This window comes from Capra hircus, chromosome 16, assembly GCF_001704415.2.
Source record: "Capra hircus breed San Clemente chromosome 16, ASM170441v1, whole genome shotgun sequence".
NCBI lineage: Eukaryota > Metazoa > Chordata > Mammalia > Artiodactyla > Bovidae > Capra > Capra hircus.
This window is the reverse complement of record NC_030823.1, coordinates 70,722,920-70,742,157: the sequence shown is the minus strand read 5'-3', so window position 1 is coordinate 70,742,157 and position 19,238 is coordinate 70,722,920. Positions and strand designations below refer to the sequence as shown.

Genomic DNA, 19,238 nt, shown 5'->3' with positions numbered 1-19,238 from the left:
GCTTCATTCAGCTTGCTGCCCCTTTACTTCTCTCAAACTGCTGACAGATTAGCAGTGACCTCCTGCCTAACTGCCACATCCAGCGACTGGTTACTCAGTGCATTCTCCTCGTGCTTCCTGTAGTATTTCAAGTTATTGATCCCTCCCTTGTTCTGAAAATCTGGATTTGACTTTAATAACACCATTCTCTGATTCCCATCTACCTTTTTAACTAGTGTTATTTAGTCGCTCGGTTGTGCCCAGTTCTTTGCGACCGCAAGGACTGTAGCCCACCAGGCTCTTCTGTCCATGGAATTCTCCAGGCCAGAAGACTGGAGAGTTTCCTTCTCCTGGGGATGATCTTAACCCAGAGATCAAACCTGTGTCTTTTGCATTGGCAGGCAGATTCTTTACTGCTGAGCGAGCATGGAAGCCACTTTTAACCATTGTGTCTCGGTTTTAGTGACTTCTTTTTCTCCTTCTCAATTACTCTGTTCATTGTGTGATTATTGTTTCTAATTTTCTCTCTCAAATAACTGTAAATTTTATTCTTTTCTCTTTGGTCTTCTAGGTGACTGCCTTATTTTTAGGTTCCCATCTCTTCTCTGAATTACTGACATTTTCTATCTTATCTTAATTTACCTTGTCTCCAGATGTTGCACCACACCTTCCAAGACCATTCTCTACACTGTTGCTAAGACAACCTTTTAAAACCAAATTTGCTGCTTGCAGTTCCTCCGTGGCTTTGTCCATAGGATAAAACACAACCTTTCTAGGTAGACATTCTCCACCCCCACTGTTATTTCACATTACTAAGAGAGGCTCAGGTAAGTGTTTTAGTGCCCTGGCTCTTGCTCTTTGTTGGTCTGTTTTTCTAGCGTTTTTCCCTTTCTTCTCAAACAGGCCTGGCAAATTCCTCATAACTCTGCAATATGTAGCTTGTCTATGAACTCCCCTTGCCTCATGTTGAATTGATTGCTTCCTTGTTTTTCTTTAAATCCATTGCAGTCCTCATTGAGCTGAGTGGTACCTGTGTACATCTAATCTCCCCTCACCTGCCTGCCTATCCTTGAGTGGTAAGCTCTTAAGGAGCAAGAAATGAGTCTCAACTGCAGGACCTGGTACACAGTAGGCAGTCAATCAAATATATTTTAACAGATAAGAATATACACTATAAACTCTTAATTGCTATACAAATATGAGAGATTAGGGATTTGGGTTTAGTTACCTAGGAAATGTGTGTATGTAGAATACTGTTTTGTCCAACCATGCGAGGTGATACTTATACATTTGGTCTTTTGTTTGCCAATAATCTCATCCCATTAGCAAAAGATAATGAGGGGAGTAAAATGTAAAAAGTGTTAAAAACATGCTGCAGGGTTGTGGTCCAGGACTGGCACTGTGTGTCAGCAGTTTCATTCAGTTCTCTGCTCTTTCCCAGATGACAGGGGCACCAGGCAGGCAATGATGCTGTAACATTGCCTTTAACACACAGCTGCTTCTGCAAGTTAATGACACGTTATATGGAAAGGTTTTTATTTTTAACTTTTAAAAATTATGAAACTATACATACCATAGACTGTACAATTTGAAGAATAGTAATAAACACCAGTGTGTCCATCACTGAGCTTAAGAAATAGAAGTCTTTTGTTTTCTTTATTGCGCCCCACTCCTTTCTTTCCAGTGGGAACCTGGAAGGAAATCGTATGCATCCATTGTATGTATGTGCCACCACTTACCTACTCTAATTAGTGGACATTGTTTCTAGCTGCTTCTTATTATGAACAATACTGATAAAAGCATATCCTGGAGACGTACATATACAACGGCTCCTGTGCGATAGCAGTTCTCAGCAAGGTTTAGTATTACCTGCATAAGGGACATGTAAAAATTATGGAGGTGTTTCAGGTTGACGGACATTCTTAGCATATAGTGGGAAAGGGATGCCAGGTCTCCTGAAGTGCGCAGTGCAGATTATTCCACCAAAATGCCAACCGCGACTTAGTGAGTAGTAATACCCTACAATTGTTTGGAGTGGCATTACTCTATTTAGACTGTAGCCATGTTTAACTTTTCCTGGGAGTGTGTGACCTAAACCGCTTCTGTCGTGTCTGACGCTTTGTGACCCTGTGAGCTGTAGCCCACTAGGCTCCTCTGTTCATGGGATTCTGCAGGCAGGAATACTGGAGTGGGTTCCATCCCCTCCTCCAGGGGATCTTCCTGACCCTGGGATCGAACCCACATCTCTTAGATCTCCTACATTGGCAGGCGGGTTCTTTATCACTAGCGTCACTCTATTTTAGACTATAACTGTGTTTAACTTTCCTAGATAATGGCAAATCATTTTCTACATTTGATGTACTTCTATTGGCTAGGAGAGTACTCATTACCCAACTTCCTTGCCAGTACTTCAGGATTTCCCAGGTGGCTCAGAGGTGAAGAATCTGTGTGCCAATGCAGGAGACATAGGTTCAGTCCCTGGATCAAGAAGATCCCCTGGAGAAGGAAATGGCAACCCACTCCAGTATTCTTGGCTGGAGAATTTCAAGGACAAAGGAACCTGGTGGGCTGCACTCCATGGGGTTGCAAAGAATCAGACACGACTGAGCATGCAGCATTCACTGCCAGTACGTTATATGATAAGTCTTCCAAGATATTAGGAATCTGATAATCTGAAATAGTATCTTATTGTGTTCTCAGTTCATTCATCAGGTTACTAATGAGGCTGATTATTTTTCCATCTGTTTATTATATATTATTATGTCTTTTTTAAAGTGCGTATTTGTGTTTTATCTGTTGGTTTGGTTTTGTCTTTTTCTTAAAGAGAATGTATGAATTTTTTTCTTACTGAATTCCTTGTATATTCTAGATACTAATTTTTTGGTTAAGTGTGTTGCAGAGATCTTTTAGCAGTTCTTGGTTTATCTTTTTTTACTCTCTTTACATGCTTTGATGAACAGCTATGTCATCAAAAGTACATACATATTCAGATTTCAATATTCTATATTTTTTCTGTAAACTTAAAAATTTTGCTTTTTACACTTATGTCCTTTATCTGTCAGTAATTAGGTTTGGTTTATGTTGCCGGATAAAGACCCATTTTGTTTTGTTTTGTTTTCTAATATGAAAATGAGTTCATCTCTTTCAACTGGTCTGCCATATCAGCTGTATCATGGATGAGGTTTCTATATAAGTATGGCTCTCTAGGGGCTTCCCTGCTGGCTCGGATGGTAAAGATTCCACCTGCAGTGCAGGAGACCCGAGTTCAATCCCTGGGTCGGGAAGACCCCTTGGAGAAGGGAATGACAACCCACTCCAGTATTCTTGCCTGGAGAATCCCATGGACAGAGGAGCCTGGCGGGCTACTGTCTGTGGGGCTGCAGAGACTCAAGTTAACATTTTCACTCTCACTGGCTTTCCAGTCTGCTCCTCCTGTCAGTCGCACAGTGTCCCAGCTAGTATAACTTTATAATAAACCTTGATAGCTGCTGGAATAACTCCCCTTACTTGGTAGTGCTTCTTAAGGCTTCCTTGGCTATTTTTGGACCTTTATCTCAAACTTCAAAGTAGGAGAGCCCTACTTGATATTCCATTGAATCTGTATATAAACTGGAGAGAAATGAAATCTGTTACCTGTTTATAGATTAGTTTGCATTTCCTATATAGAGGTTTATATTATCTGAAAATAATAGCAGTTTTATTTCTTTTCAATCCTTGTAATACTTTTTATTTCTGCTCTTACTGAACTGGTTAAAATCACCAGTATAATGTTGAAGAGAAGTTATAATAGCAAATATTTTTATCTTATTCCTGACTTTAGAGAGAATAATTTTTGGTTTCAGCATCAAGTAGGATGTTATTGAAGGTTTTGGACTTCCTCACCTGGCTGTCAACTAAAGTGAAAGTGAAGTCGCTCAGTCGTGTCGGACTCTTTGCGACCCTGTGGACTATAGCCCACCAGGCTCTTCTGTCCATGGGATTCTCCAGGCAAGACTACTGGAGTGGGTTGCCGTTTCCTTCTCCAGGGGATCTTCCTGACCCAGGGATAGAACCCAGGTCTCCCGCATTGGAGGCAGATGCTTTAACCTCTGAGCCACGCATTCCTCTATAGCCTGGTTGTCCCCTAGTAATCTGGCTTCTTACCGTGGCTGGTTTCCTCCAAAGTAATCATCCCCAAAGCAGAGAGAGAAGGTACCTAGCCGTTTCTGGCCTAGCCTTGCAAGTTACTCAGTGTCACACGTGTTACATTCTGTTGGTTATAAGTGAGCTACTGAACTTGGTCCAGAATCAAAGAGAATGGGATAGAGAGTCTCTCTTCCCAGTGGTTGGAATGTTGAGGAATTTGAGGATATGTTTTAAAACCTCCAAATCTAGAATGTTGAGTTTTCATGAATGTTTTTCCATGTGTGCTTGAGAGTAATAAATACTTCTAATTATTGGTTATAGGGTTTTTTTTAATGTGTCTTAATTGAAGCTAGTCAGTTAATATGATTGAAATCAGTATTCTGTTACTGCTTGCCTACTTGCTAGTATTGGTTTTGTAGGTGTTTATGTGCTTTTCTGATGGATTATTGAGAAATAACTGTATTTTGAAGCTATTACTTATTAGATGGGTAGTAACTGTTTTGTTGAATTTGAAACTTTTATCTTCTACTTTTAAAGATTATTTGTCTGGTATAGCTCTATCTGCTTCCTGAGAAATCTGTATGCAGGTTAAGAAGCAACAGTTAGAACTGGACGTGGAACAATGGACTGGTTCCAAATTGGGAAAGGAGTATGTCTAGGCTGTATATTGTCACCCTGCTTATTTAACTTATATGCAGAGTACATCATGTGAAATGCTGGGCTGGATGAAGCACAAGCTGGAATCAAGATTGCCGGGAGAAATATCAATAACGTCAGATATGCAGATGACACCACCCTTACGGCAGAAAGCGACAAAGAACTAAAGAGCCTCTTGATGAAAGTGAAAGAGAGCGTAAAGCTGGCTTAAAACTCAGCATTCAAAAAATGAAGATCTTTGCATCTGGTTCCATCACTTAATGGCAAATAGATGAGAAAACAATGGAAACAGTGACCGACTTTATTTTCTTGGGTTCCAGAATCATTGCAGATGGTGATCATGATTGCAGCTATGAAATTAAAAGACACTTGCTCCTTGGAAGAAAAGTTATGACAAACCTAGGTGGTGGTTTAGTAACAAGTTGTGACCAACCTAGACAACATATTAAAAAGCAGAGACATTACTTTGCCAACAAAGGTCCATCTAGTCAAGGCTATGGTTTTTCCAGTTGTCACGTATAGATGTGAGAGTTGGACTGTGAAGAAGGCTGAGCGCCGAAGAATTGATGCTTTTGAACTGTGGTTTTGGAGAAGACTCTTGAGAGTCCCTTGGACTGCAAGGAGATCCAGCCAGTCCATTCTGAAGGAGATCAGTCCTGGGATTCCTTTGGAGGGAATGATGCTGAAGCTGAAACTCCAGTACTTTGGCCACCTCATGCGAAGAGTTGACTCATTGGAAAAGACTCTGATGCTGGGAGGGATTGCGGGCAGGAGGAGAAGGGGACGACGGAGGATGAGATGGCTGGATGACATCACTGACTCGATGGACATGAGTTTGAGCAAGCTCCAGGAGTAGTTGGTGATGGACAGGGAAGCCTGGCCTGTTGCAGTCCATAGGGTTGCAAAGAATTGGACATGACTGAGCGACTGAACTGAACTGATAGCTTTGTCATCTTTCTTCTGTTGTGTTTGACTGGTATATCGTTATTCCTTACTTTCAACATTTCTGTGTCCTCATATTTTAAGTATATATGTCTTATAGGAACAGATATGTGGTATTTTTTATTTTATCTAGAGAATTTAGCCCCTTTATACCAGTTATGATTGATACTTGTATTTTTATAATTTCTTATTTTTATCTTCTATTTGACTTTCTTTTTGGATCAAGAATTCTTCTCGTTTGATTTTTTTTTTTTATTTTATTCTCTACTAGTTTGGAATGTTTTTATATTTCTGTTCTTATTGTATACTCTGGAAGTTTTATCTTGCGTGTTTAACTTTTAAAGTCTAATTTTGGTGCTTTTAATGAGCTTCTGGTTAATTTAAGTCCATTAAGATGCTTTGACTTCAGCCACTACCTTGTTTCATATGCTATTTTTTTCCAGTTTTAGTTACATCTTATTTTTTAATATATCACATTAGACATATAGTCAGTGTTAGATTTACTAAACTAACAAGAAATTTACCCAATTTTTAATACTGAAAACACTTAATTTTGCTTACCTTTCATTCTTGAATCTTAGAACTTTCTTTGAAAATAATTTTTCTTTTTTCCTAAGTGTATCTTTTACAGATTAATTTAATGAGAGTCTATTGATTATTAACACAGTCAGTTTTGGAATGTCCAAAATGCCTGTTTCTTAAACCCTTAGTTTTGCTGGGGTTAGACTCTTAGGTTGACCGATATTATTTGAAGATATTATTCTGCTGCTTTCTGATTTCTATCATTGCTTTAGAGAAGTCTGCTGTCAGGCAGTCTGCTATCATTCCTTTTGAGATAATTTTTTTTTTTTTTTTTGGAGATAATTAAAAAAATTTTTTTGATTGCTTTACAATATTGTGTTGGTTTCTGCCATACATCAACATGAATCAGCCATAGGTATACATATGTCTCCTCCCCCTTGGACCTCCGTCCCACCTCCCACTCTTCTAGGTTGTCACAGAGCACCTGATTTGAGCTCCTTGCGTCATACAGCAAATTTCCTCTGGCTGGCTGTGTTACATATGGTAATTTATATGTTTCCATGCTGCTCTCTCAATTCATCCCACCCTCTCCTTCCCCCACCGTGTCCACAGGTCTGTTCTCTCTGTCTACATCTCCACTGCTGCCCTGCAAATAAGCTCATCGGTACCATCTTTCTAGATTTTATATATATGTGTGTATGCTAACTGCTGCTGCTAAGTCACTTCAGTCATGTCCAACTCTGTGCAACCCCATAGATGGCAGCCCACCAGGTTCCCCCATCCCTGGGATTGTCCAGGCAAGAACACTGGAGTGGGTTGCCATTTCCTTCTCCAACACATGAAAGTGAAAAGTGAAAGTCAAGTCGCCCAGTCGTGTCCGGCTCTTAGCAACCCCATGGACTGCAGCCTATCAGACTCCTCCGTCCATGGGATTTTCCAGGCAAGAGTACTGGAGTGGGGTGCCATTGCCTTCTCCATATATATATATACACACACATGTTAATGAACAATATTTGTTTTTCTTTTTCTGACTGACTTCACTGTATAACAGGCCTTAGGTTCATCTGCCTCATTAGGGCTGGCTCAAATGGTGGTTTTTTTTATAGCTGAGTAATATTCCATTGTATGTATATACCACAGCTTCTTTACCCATTCATCTGTCAATGGACATCTGGATTGCTTCCTAGCTGTTTTCAATAGTGCTGCAACATCTCTTTTCAGTTATGGTTTTCTTAGGTTGCATGCCGATTAGTGGGATTGTTGGGTCATATGGTAGTTCTGTTCCTGGTTTTTTAAGGAATCTCCATAATGTGATGTCAGTTTACATTCCTACCAACAGTGCAAGAGGGTGCTCTTCTCCACACCCTCCTTTGGAGGTAATTTAACTTTTCTCTTTGTCTGCTTTTATGATCTCTTCTTTGTCTTTAGTGTTCCATAGTTTATTTTGAAGTATATGGCTATGGATTTTTTTTTTTTGAAACTTGCTTTGGATTCCTTTGTACTTTCTAAATCCTATCTTAAGTTCTGTAAAATTCTCATTTGTTGAATCTTTGAATCTAAAGTCTCCTTCATCCTCTCTATGCTTTCTTTTGAGAATTCTTTTAGAAATGTAATGGACTTTTCACATGTCTCAGTCACTCATGTATTCCATGTCTTTCCATACTTCCATGCTACGTTTTGGGCATTTTTCTCATAGGTGCATTCAGAGTCACTAATTTTCTTTTGAGCTCTGTCTAGTCTGCTGAGTAACCCATCCATTGAATTTCTAATCTGATTTATAATATTTTTTATTTCCAGATGTTCTGTTTGGTTTTTTTGCCTGTCCGCTTGGTCAGTTTTGATGGACTCATTTCTTATAAGAATATTCCATATTTTCAATTCTTTCTTTCTTTGTACATGTATAGCATCTTTATTGTATTCTCTTTATCCAGTAATTATAATAGTTGTGATCTCTGCAGATGTAATTCTGTTGTTTGCCTTCTGCAGTGTTTTACTCAGGAGGCTTGTTTGGCAGTTTATAGTTGTGAGCTCATTTTCCTTGGAACATGTTTGTTGAAAAATTTCAAGACCTGCATTTACAGTGTGTTCTTCTAAAGACAGCTTGCATTTACTTCTGCTAACTGAAAGCCCTACCAACCTGAGACACTCTAAAGTAAATTTTTGATTTGGGATTTTTCAGGCCAGTGAGTTCATATAAATTTAGTCTCCAAACCTAGCCTGTGGCTAGGGATTCTCAGGAAAGACTCTTTTTGGTTTCTTTGCTTTGCTTTGAGCCAAGGTTGAAGTGGTCTTGACTTTCTTTAAATCATCCTCCCTTTGCAGAGCAGGGTCATTTTTCCTACTTTGCATGATGTTGGAGCCCCTTCCCCTTCCAGAGTTCTGGCTTTCACTCTTGTGCTCTTCACCTGTTGTCCATTGTTCTTTAGGCAAGTGTCAGCTCCTGCATCCTTGCTTATCTCTCTCCTGCTTTCTCATCATTTCTGGTCTCTGAGGGATTTCTTCACTTCTCTGCCAGCTCAGAAATGAATTTTAAAAGATTTTAAAAATACTTGATCTAGCAATTTTAGGAGTGCTATACTGGGAGGATTTTCCCTGAACATCAAATCTGTCATGTGTTGCTTTGAATTGAGTTTTAAAGAACAGAGTGAATTACAGTACTGGGTACTATATAATTATATTATGACTTTTACGCAGAGTTCCTTTTTTAATGAATTATTAAATCTATTCAGTATATTGTCTTCAGCCTAATGGGACACAGTTTCTAATGGATTCATATCTTAGAAGTACAGAATAGCATTGTATTTTTACATCACAGTTTTTAAGAATATTGCAGATATAATAATGAAATCCTACTTAAAAGTTCATGGTGATCATTATTAGAGCTTTTTAAACCTCTTCCAAAGTGAAAATTTCAATGTTGCTTTATTCACAGGTAAATAGACTTGGAGTTTAGAAATGTTGTTAGTATTAAAATAATCTTGTGCTCTTTTTAATTTTTAGAGGCATAGTTCTCTTTCAACAACTCTGAAGTGAGAATAAAATGTTATCTCTTTTTTACCAGTTGTCTGAGCTACCAGTTGTCATGATTCCTAATTTGCCCCTTTTTTACTTTCTTTAAAACTTTGCGCTTAGTAAGTTGTAGCTTATGCACCCCCCCTTATTGCTGAGAGAAAATATATCTCATCTTGAAATCATGAAGCAAACTGAAATAATATAAAATCCACCTTATTTTTTTATTTGTTCATAGTCTTCTGGTCATAGAAACCTAACATTTTATTGAGTGGATTAATGAAACATACGTTATGTTGTATGCTCATTTCCCCCTAATTGATAGTTGTTGTCTGTGTGTGTGTTTGGACTCATATGTAATATAAATGGTTAGAAATATTTAGTAGGTACACTTAATGTAACAGATACTTCTATTAGTAATCTGTTAGTAATAGACTGTTTTCAACTTATACCTGTATATAAACCCAGATGACCTGTTATTATTTTTTCTTCCAGGGTAATACTGATCAGCCTGTCCAAACTAGCAAGATTGGACTGGGGAGGAGAGAATATCAGAGTTTACAACACCGCCATCATTCTCAGCGTTCTAAGTGCCGTCCGCCTAAGGGCATGTATTTAACCCAAGAAGATGTGGTAGCTGTTTCCTGTAGCCCCAATGCAGCCAACACCATCCTGAGGCAACTGGACATGGAGTTGATCTCTTTAAAACGTCAGGTATTTTATAAAAATTATTTTTGATGATTCTGTCCATTTTGCTTATTTACTTTATCCCTGTAAACTCAGTTTTTTTATAGATTTTTCTCAACCACTCAGTTACATAAGCTTTATCTTTCTTATTTACCTTGTTTTCAAATTATAAGATGCCACTGAGTATTTTAGATTTGAATCCCAGCATTGCTACTGTTAGCTCTGTGATGCTGGGAAATAATAGAATCTAAGCTTCCCTTTTTCATTTATAAAATTAGAGATGATAATCTTACTTCTCTTGAAGATTGTTGAGAATTATCTGAGATGACACTCATGGATTGTCATCACTAGCACCAGTCGTAGTAGCAGCAGTCTTATCTAAAAGTTTCTCTAGCATGATCAGGCAGTGGATGAGGGTTTAGAGCCCGTGATCTTAAGCTCTAGACCTAGCTACACTGTCTGCTTCCTGCACAACCCTAGGGGAGCTGCTTAACTTCTCTCAACTTCAGTTTCTCTGTCTTAAAATGAGGATAATGATATTTTGGTTGGGAGGAATTAAACAAGGTAATATAGGGTAAATGCTTAAAACATCAGTACCTTGCGCATAATACATATTGATTATTGGTTGTTATTAGGTCTCCAGTCTTTCTCTGGCTTTTCCTTTATTTATTTATGTATTTCTGTTGTTGTTTTAAGACTGGGCTTTCTTGGTATAAATTAACCAACCTTGCCAGTGACTTCTGAGTTTACTTCCTAAGCTGTGGCTTTTTGTCCTAAGCTCTATAGCTATATTTCCAACTACCTGTTAGACATCTCATCTAACTCCCAAAAGATTTTTTTTTCTGTTCCTTGTTTGTTGAAACATCTGAATTTATCTTTTACTCATCCCTTGCCTGTATTACTCTCTCAACACACACAAATTCAAGTGGTAGATTATTTTATCTCTGAAATTTCCTTTAAATCAAGCCCCAGCTTTTTAATCTCATCACTACTATCCTTGTTATGGCCCTTATCACCTCTTTTCTGAGTATAACTATCATGTTGATTCTCCTTGCTGTCTACGTCTTCTCAATCCCTTGTTACACATTTCATCAATGTTATTCTTTTAAAATACTTGTGTAATCAAGATCACTCATCTTAAAATGCTTCTTTAATTCCTACTTGCCTTTAGCAGGTTATTTGAAGAGCTAGACAGAAATTTATAGGAAGGGCATGTTAAATTTAAAATTCATCATGAGTGAGGAAACTACTGAAGAATTTAAAAGAGGTGTATAACATGGTCATATTTATATTTTTAAGCTATATCTCTTCTTGTTGTTTTTTTTTGTAGTTACTTTAGGGATTACAACATGCATCCTTAGCTTACAGTGTCATCCTTGTTTAGATATCACAGCATGCACCATTAAAGTTAATATTATTACCACTTCCATATAATGTAAGAACTTTGCAACAGGGTAGTATGGGACCAAGATGGTTTTTCTCTATCCTAAACATTCAGATTTCTCTACCCCTTGACCCTGGTTACTTACCCAAACTGCTTTTATATTTCTGTTTTCTTCTCCAGCAAAGTTCCAGAATAAATGTCAAAATCTACCACATTAGCTTCCTCTGCTTTCTTACCACTTATTTTCAGAGGCTTCCCAATCTAGTTTCTGTCCCATCCCACTTCTGCCACTGAATAAGCTGTCTTAAGATTGTTTATGAACAAGTTGCCCAGTCGAGTGCCCTCTTCTTGGTTCTTATCTCTTTTGAAAGCCACCTTCTCCTTCTTAGAATTCCTTTCTTTTGACTTATGATGCTGGATTCTCAAGTATATATAGTATTTATTTGATTGAATGCTTTGCCTTTAGTCAAACCATAAATGTGTGTAGAAGACTCTCATCTTCCAACCCACAGCACCCCTTCTCTTTAGAGAACTTCAAAAACACTTTGCCTGTGATATTTTTAAAGTGCTCAGAATTTTTTTAAATAATGAATAAAATGTTCTCAGCCACCTGTAAATCATACTGAGTCATCAGTACTACTACTCCACTATTACTTCACTTATAAGCTATTTTGATTGATTTTTTAAAAAATTGTTTATTTATTTATTTTTGGCTGTGCTGAGTCTCTGGGCTGCATGAGGGCTTCCTCTGGTTGCTGTGAGCAGGGGCTACTCTTCGTTCTGGCGCGCGGACTTCTTATTGTAGTGGTTTTTCTCCTTGCCAAGCACAGGCTTCAGTAGTTGTGGCTCACAGGCTTAGCTGCTCTATGGCACATGGAATCTTCCTGGACCAGGGATTGAACCTGTGTCCTCTGTGGATTCTTAGCCGCTGGACCACCAGAAAAGTCCTTTGTTGATTCTTGTGAAAGAACTTTTTTAAAGCTTTAAATTCCTTTCTTGAATATTCATTTGATGTGTAACATAGTGAAGATTTACATTCTTAGATTTACAAATTCTACCATTTATTATCCCAGACATCTCATAAGCAGTGTCCAGACTGATTTCTTCCATGTCCACAAGTAATCTGTTTCCCTTTTTGCTCTCCCTGTCTGGTTGAATAACACCATGTATACTCAGTTACTCCAGCCAGTGACGAAACAGTTATTATCCTTGATTCCTCCTTCTCCCTAATTCTCCACAATCAATTGTTTACAAAGGTGTCTTAATTTTGTTTCCAAGTTATTTCTTTGACCTATCTTGTGTACCACCACCACTCCTTCATTTCTGCTGTTTAAATCAAAGTCCAGTTTTGCCCTAGTGCTTGTTTTGAAAGCATGAATCTGTTCCAACATCATTGATATACATGGGCACAATTTGAACATAATGTGACTTTTGCATTTGCTTACATGCGATTTTTGTTAGTGAAGAACTACACCTAGCTGAGTGTATGCCCACACAGTTCCCATTTGAACTGTGTGGGCATATACTGTGTTATTTGCCATACACACCCACATCTGGTGTTAAAACTTTTCATCTGATTTCAAATAACTCTTTTACCACTTCCCAACAATTCACAAGTTGTAGTTATTTTGGCAGCCACTTATGTAAGCAGCCTTTTAAGGTAAAGCATCATCTTTATTGTATCAATTGTGAATTTCCTTACTGTTGAGAACTGTGCTGTGTGTAATTGATGAAGTTTTTGAGTGTTGTGTCTCAAGCTCTTTTTCCCCATAAGACCTGTGGTTTTTACTGGGCAGTTTGCATAGTACTGTGGCTTTTGAGAATGCACATGTCAGCTTATAACAGAACTGATTATCCTTACTTCACAGAGTAGTTGTGAGAATTAAATGATTTTTTATGAACTGTGTCAGTTAGTGTGTTAGGTATGTGTATAGTTGATGTGTACGCTACTTGAATGAGTGTGTATTCCACCCTAAGTGCGATAAGTGTTCTATCCCCCTGGGGTAACAGGGTTTTTAATATATATCCTTTTCACTTATTAATACTCAAAAATTCACCTAAGTACATGATCTGATTCATATTTTTGGCTGTTTTTTGAAGGTTCAGAATGCTAAGCAAGTAAACAGTGCACTTAAACAGAAAATGGAAGGTGGAATTGAAGAATTCAAGCCTCCTGAGGTATGTTACTGAAGAGTATATGTGACTGAGTATGGGGCAGCCTTGTTCTTTGAGTTATTCAGTGTTCAACTACTATATTTTGGTTACATGTGCGCTTTGAAGGTGTTATTATATAGATAATTTATTATGTCTATATTTTGGTATTTAAATAGGCAGTCTCTTGAGACTTGGCTAATGATTTAAGCTACATCATTCCGTTACTGTCTTTAGCGCTTGCAATCAAGCACCCAAAACAGCTATAATAGTAGGCCCAGTGCATGTGAAACTGGAAGGTCGCTGATGAAGAAGTGCATTTTGGGGTCAATAGCAATGTTTGTTCAAAGCTGTTTCCTACCTGTGTAAATTGGTAACAGGAAGAAAAAGATCACAAGGAGCTCATTTTAACAGTTTTAACAAAATTTTACTTTAGTTTTGGATGTTTGTTTACTGGCTCAGGTTTCCAGTTAGGATTTTAGTGTGTGGATTTATATCCTGGAAAATACGAAATCCAAATACGAGATATAGATTGGCCATTTTCTCAGGTCTTACTTGTACTTCTCCTAAAACTTAATATGTTTTTATATTGGTGATGTCTAAGGGTGTACTTAAATGCTTATTGTCCAATCATACCTTTTTACAGAAGCTTCTATTATAAAATCTTTTCTCTTTCTCTTTTTTTTAAAGACTCCTATGTTATGCTTCATATCCTAGCCTTACTTTTCTATGTATGTAATAATCAAATAATCCTATTTGGTCCTAATGGGATTTTTTTCCCTCCAGATAGCAGATTGACTGAAATATCTACAAATGAATTATGTTTGGGCGGGGTGGGGGGTAGTGGCAGGCAGAAGTGTAGTACTTCATATGCCATCTTACTCCCTAGAATCTTCTAGAAAGGAAGAATCATTATGAAGGAAGTTGGTTTTGTTTGTTTTGAATAGTCTCTTTCAAGAAGGTTAGGCAGTGGAAAAGAATGAAATATATGTAGACTAATATCTCATTGCAAACGCAGAGGTAAACTGACAGTCTAGTGATATTTAAATAATGATAGTGTAATACATGGAGAAGGCGATGGCACCCCACTCCAGTACTCTTGCCTGGAAAATCCCATGGACGGAGGAGCCTGGTGGGCTGCAGTCCATGGGGTCGCTAAGAGTCGGGCATGACTGGGCGACTTACTACTTTCACTTTTCACTTTCATGCATTGGAGAAGGAAATGGCAACCCACTCCAGTATTATTGCCTGGAGAATCCCAGGGACAGAGGAACCTAGTGGGCTGCCGTCTATGGAGTCACACAGAGTTGGACACGACTGAAGTGACTTAGCAGTGTAATACAAAGAGTACTGCTTTATGTTAAATTATTACATCAAAAACTTCATTTAAAATTTTGTATTGAAGTTAATTTAATATTTAATTACACACTGTTGTTGTTCTCTTTTCAACCCCATGAACTGCAGCATGCCAGGCTTCCCTGTCCTTCACTATCTCCCTGAGTTTGCTCAAACTCATGGCCATTGAGTCAGTGATGGCATCCAACCATTACAAAATGCATAAAAGCAAAACACTTAAAATGTTTGTATATTACTATGAGTTTATAATTTAAAAATTAAAGAATATAGCAGATATTGAAAACCTTATTGGAATAGCTTGAAGAACTTTATGCCAATAAGTTTGAAAATTTACACAAAACTTAGAAATTCCTAGGAATATATGGTTTACCAAAATTGTCTTAAAAAGAACGGAAACTGAATAATGTATAACCATTAAATAATTGAAGAAACAGTGAACATTTTTCTCATAGGAAAACAGCAGGCCAAGACAACTTTACAGAAAAAGTCTACCAAATTTTCAAGGAAATAAAATTCTAATCTCAAATTTTTCAGAAAATTGCAGAATAGTCTCATTCATTAACATTATATAAAGTAAGATGTGAAGGTATAATAGCATTTATAACTTTCCTGTATGCTGCCTCTTTTTATGCTCACTTAAGTCCAAAGAATTAGATGAAGTAAATACTGTTATTTTGCATGAGGGAGCTGGGCCTCAGAGAGAATAACTGACTTGATCAAGATCACACATCATAGTAAATAGTGATCCTCTGGCTGTGTTTTAGATCCTAAGAGTCCAGTTGGAGTCCTAGATTAATGTGACGCTGCCTCTTTGGAAGTTTTTATATAATAGTAAAAGTGTATGTTAGATTCCCACATATAAATGTAGTTATTGGTTACAAGTTACCATTTATTACATCTCTTGGTTTATTGTAAAAATAATGATCAAAATGAAACAACCAAAACCTTAATGCACTACAGTCCATACATTGAAGTTTGTGTAATATACATTGAGGTTGATTTTGAACTCACATGCATTTGAAAAATGTATATATGTTTTATCATGTAGAAAATGCCCAGGATATATTTGTAGGTATCATATTATTCCTATTGCTTTATAGGGGAGAACAACCTGAATAGATATATTTCAAAACACTAGATTAACAGTTATAGTAAAAACCTTGAAAAATCATGTACCTTATCCTCTTACCTTTAGGTTAGCTGATACCCAACCTAAAAAAGTTCTCCCTAATACCTAATAAAAGAATTTTATTAACCTTTTAAACAACAAGCTACTGAATGATGTAACTCAGCTGGAACTAAACAGTTGCTAAGATGCTTTACTTATTCATTTGGTTGTATCTGTTATTTTCATTTAGGGAAAATTGGTGAAGAAAGTTAATTCACTTACCTAAGTATTTGTCAATCATTTGTTTTTTATAAGATACTGCATTAGGCTCTGTGTAGGGGAGCAGAGGCGACACCTGAAAAAGAGGAAGGATAGATTTTTTGCATTTTTTAAAAAAGAATTTATAGTCTAGATATTAGAAGACAAACATTAAATTTATAGATTTATAAGTGAAGATATTAATAAAACAAGTGGCTGTTGTTCAAATAGGGTAATCAGAGAGCATTTCCTAAAGGGGATGTTTTAGCTGAAGTTTCCTAGAGGGGAAAGTTTCAGCTGAAGGGTGAGTAGGATTTTTGCATAATCCTAAAAGGGCAGATGGAAGGAATGTGAACAGTGGTTTGATGTTGAACAGTGCATTCAAAATATAAATCCAGAGGGGAAAATCAAAAACACTGGATATTCCCTAAGCATGTATTATGAGCTCATTATTGTGCTAATCACTGCTGAGAGTTCAGTAGAAGTATAAAAACTGTTTTCTGAGGAAGCATGTTGTCTACTTGGGAAGGCACACTTGGTTGCAGAGGATGAATGCACAGGATATATGAGAGGTATTAATAAGGTTGAGTTTAACAGGGACTTATTTGTTTTATAAATCAGCGGGCAAGACCACTGTGAAAGCTAGGAAAAGCTTTTTGTGAAAGCTAAGAAGAGAACTTTGCCTTTTAAATTAAGGCAAATGAAAAGATCCTACAGTTTTTCAATTTAGGAATGATGTAATGAGAAATTTGTGTTTTAGGAAAGTTATCCTGGCCATGTTATACAAGATAAATTAGAAACTAGAGCTGCTGAAATGCCAGGTATGTGAGGGATAAAATAGGTGGTAAAGAAGTATTGGGTAGTGTCAGGTATCAGTTGTAGGAATGGAGAGCGAGTGATAAACCTAGAGAACATTTGCAAAGTAGACGTTTATGTATCTCCTTGAAAGTATATGAGGGTGTTGCAAGGAGTGGTGGTACGTTTGATTATGTTTTGATTTGGGTGGAGTTTAGGTAAGGGACAAGGAGATCTGTGAATCCAGAAGGAAGAATCTGAGAAAGGAGTGCTTTTTGAAGCTAGAAGTTTCCAAATCTGTGGATATGTTCATGCATAGGTGTGTGACATCCTTTCTTTGTGGGTGTTGGGTTGACTTTTCAACACTGGGTAGCCTGGTAACCTTTTTTAGCTCTTCCAAGTCAGAGGTAGTATGAAACTACTACTGACAAAAATGGGAAAGACGTGAAGAAATTTAGCCAGGGGAAGGATGCAGTAAAGATCCTGAACTCGCTGAGGGTGCCATAGATTCTTCCAGACGGCTCTTTGGGGTCTTCTACATTATTGTTGTTATTATATACTGGGCTGTTTTACATTGCTTTTCTTTTATTTTTAAGAAAAAGAATGTGTTCAGCGGTACCTCATAGCTAGCTGTAACTACCACAGAATTTTAGATTCCTGGATATAGTCTAGTTGTCCTTTCCTTAAGTTAAACACATCTCTACCAAACTTTCTTAGCTCTAAAATATAAAAATCAGTAACTGAAAGGAATTCCAAATGTTTTTAAAATGTTGACCCTCTTATTCCTGCAGCCTTTCCTTTCTTCCACTGTTTCCATTTAGTAGCACATAGACTGTTTAATTCCATACAGTTTCAAGTCATCCTCTGCATTTTTCCACTGAAGTGTCTTCTTACACGTTAACATTGGTCTTAATGACCAAATTCCACAGCTCTAACTCATTTCCCTTGCCTATTTCTGAGCCTTTCACATAATGATGACCTCCTTCTTACTTTAACTTTTATAATTATTATTTTCCCTTCTCAGCTATAATTTTTCACTCTATGTAAATAAAGACATTCTCCAAGTTTTTATCCTCAGGATGTATTTCTCTTCTGTTTTGGAAATCTGATACAACCTTATCACTTTGCTGTATTAAAGTCATATCATATATACATTTAAATGACATAAATTCAACCAAATAAAAAAGAGAGAGTATGTTTAGTCACAGCAAGTGCAACAGTGCTGGCAATTCTGCCTGAACTCCATTTATTGTGTGTATGACCCAGAGTGAATAGTTACAAGCTGGAAACTGTGAATCCAGCATTCCTTTAGTCAGTTTTAGCTTTCACATCCTCCTGAGCATTTCCTTGAACTGAACGATGTTCTAGTATTTACATAGGTATTTATGTTTTTCATTTACTACTGTTCTAAATTCGAGCCAAAGGCTTCATCTGGGGTATAACTGAGAAACTAGTGGTTCTTTCCAGTACTGAAGAAATAACTGCCAGCATGGACTTTCTGCGAGACTATCTCCATGGCTACCTTTGTAAGAACATTTCAAGGGTAATTTTGGAAGAAAAAAAACTTTTAAAAATTCAGGTCTGATTTTAGAACCTTTCATCTGAGTAAGCTGATTCCATTGTTTTCCCTCATAAGCATTTTCTAGACACCTTAAAAAAAATGTATTTGAATAGACGAATCTTTTAACCTCCTGCCTAATACCTTATTTTCAGTGTATCCCAAGTTAAATTCCTCCTGTTAGCCTTGCCTTCCCACATCTCCCAAATCCTAAGTCCTTAAAAGCATCACCCTTCTCCCAGCTTTCTAGGCTTAAAAGTCTTATTCTGCTCATAATCCTACCCCTCTCTCTGCTCCCTGCTTTCCCCAGATTGCTCATTATATCTAGTATGAATTCATCAGCCCTGGTGTTCTCAGCCCTTGCAGAACTGGACCTCACCATATTTTGGTTTAGTTAAGTATCACCAACCTTCCAGGCTTATTTGTCACTGCTTCCTAACAAAAATCCTCTTGTTCCTGAACATGGTATGCCTTCTCCTCATTTTTACCTTTTAGGAACTTATGTTCTTAAATCCATCTCTGACTGCAGTCCCTTCCACTTTCCTTTTTCCCCATTGTAATCATTTTGACTTTTCCCTCTCATCTTTGAATCCCCAGTATACGGTTTTCAATAATAGTTACTTGTGTTTATCCCATCTCTCGATTTGCTTGAAAGCCAAAAATAAGTCTTCATAGGGCATGTTATTTCTTTTTTACTTTTTGTTCCC

General features: G+C 37.4%; 1 protein-coding gene across 3 annotated transcripts in view; it reads left to right on the top strand.

Annotated features, from left to right (window-relative positions):
- The window catches only part of RCOR3 (REST corepressor 3), a 52,526-nt gene that overhangs the window by 18,995 nt on the left and 14,293 nt on the right, over window positions 1-19,238 (top strand). For all 3 annotated transcript variants that reach the window (XM_018060766.1, XM_018060767.1, XM_018060765.1), the window contains exons 8-9: window positions 9,730-9,948; window positions 13,406-13,483. In XM_018060766.1, coding sequence (XP_017916255.1) covers window positions 9,730-9,948; window positions 13,406-13,483 — 297 coding nt within the window. The remainder of the gene's footprint in view (window positions 1-9,729; window positions 9,949-13,405; window positions 13,484-19,238) is intronic.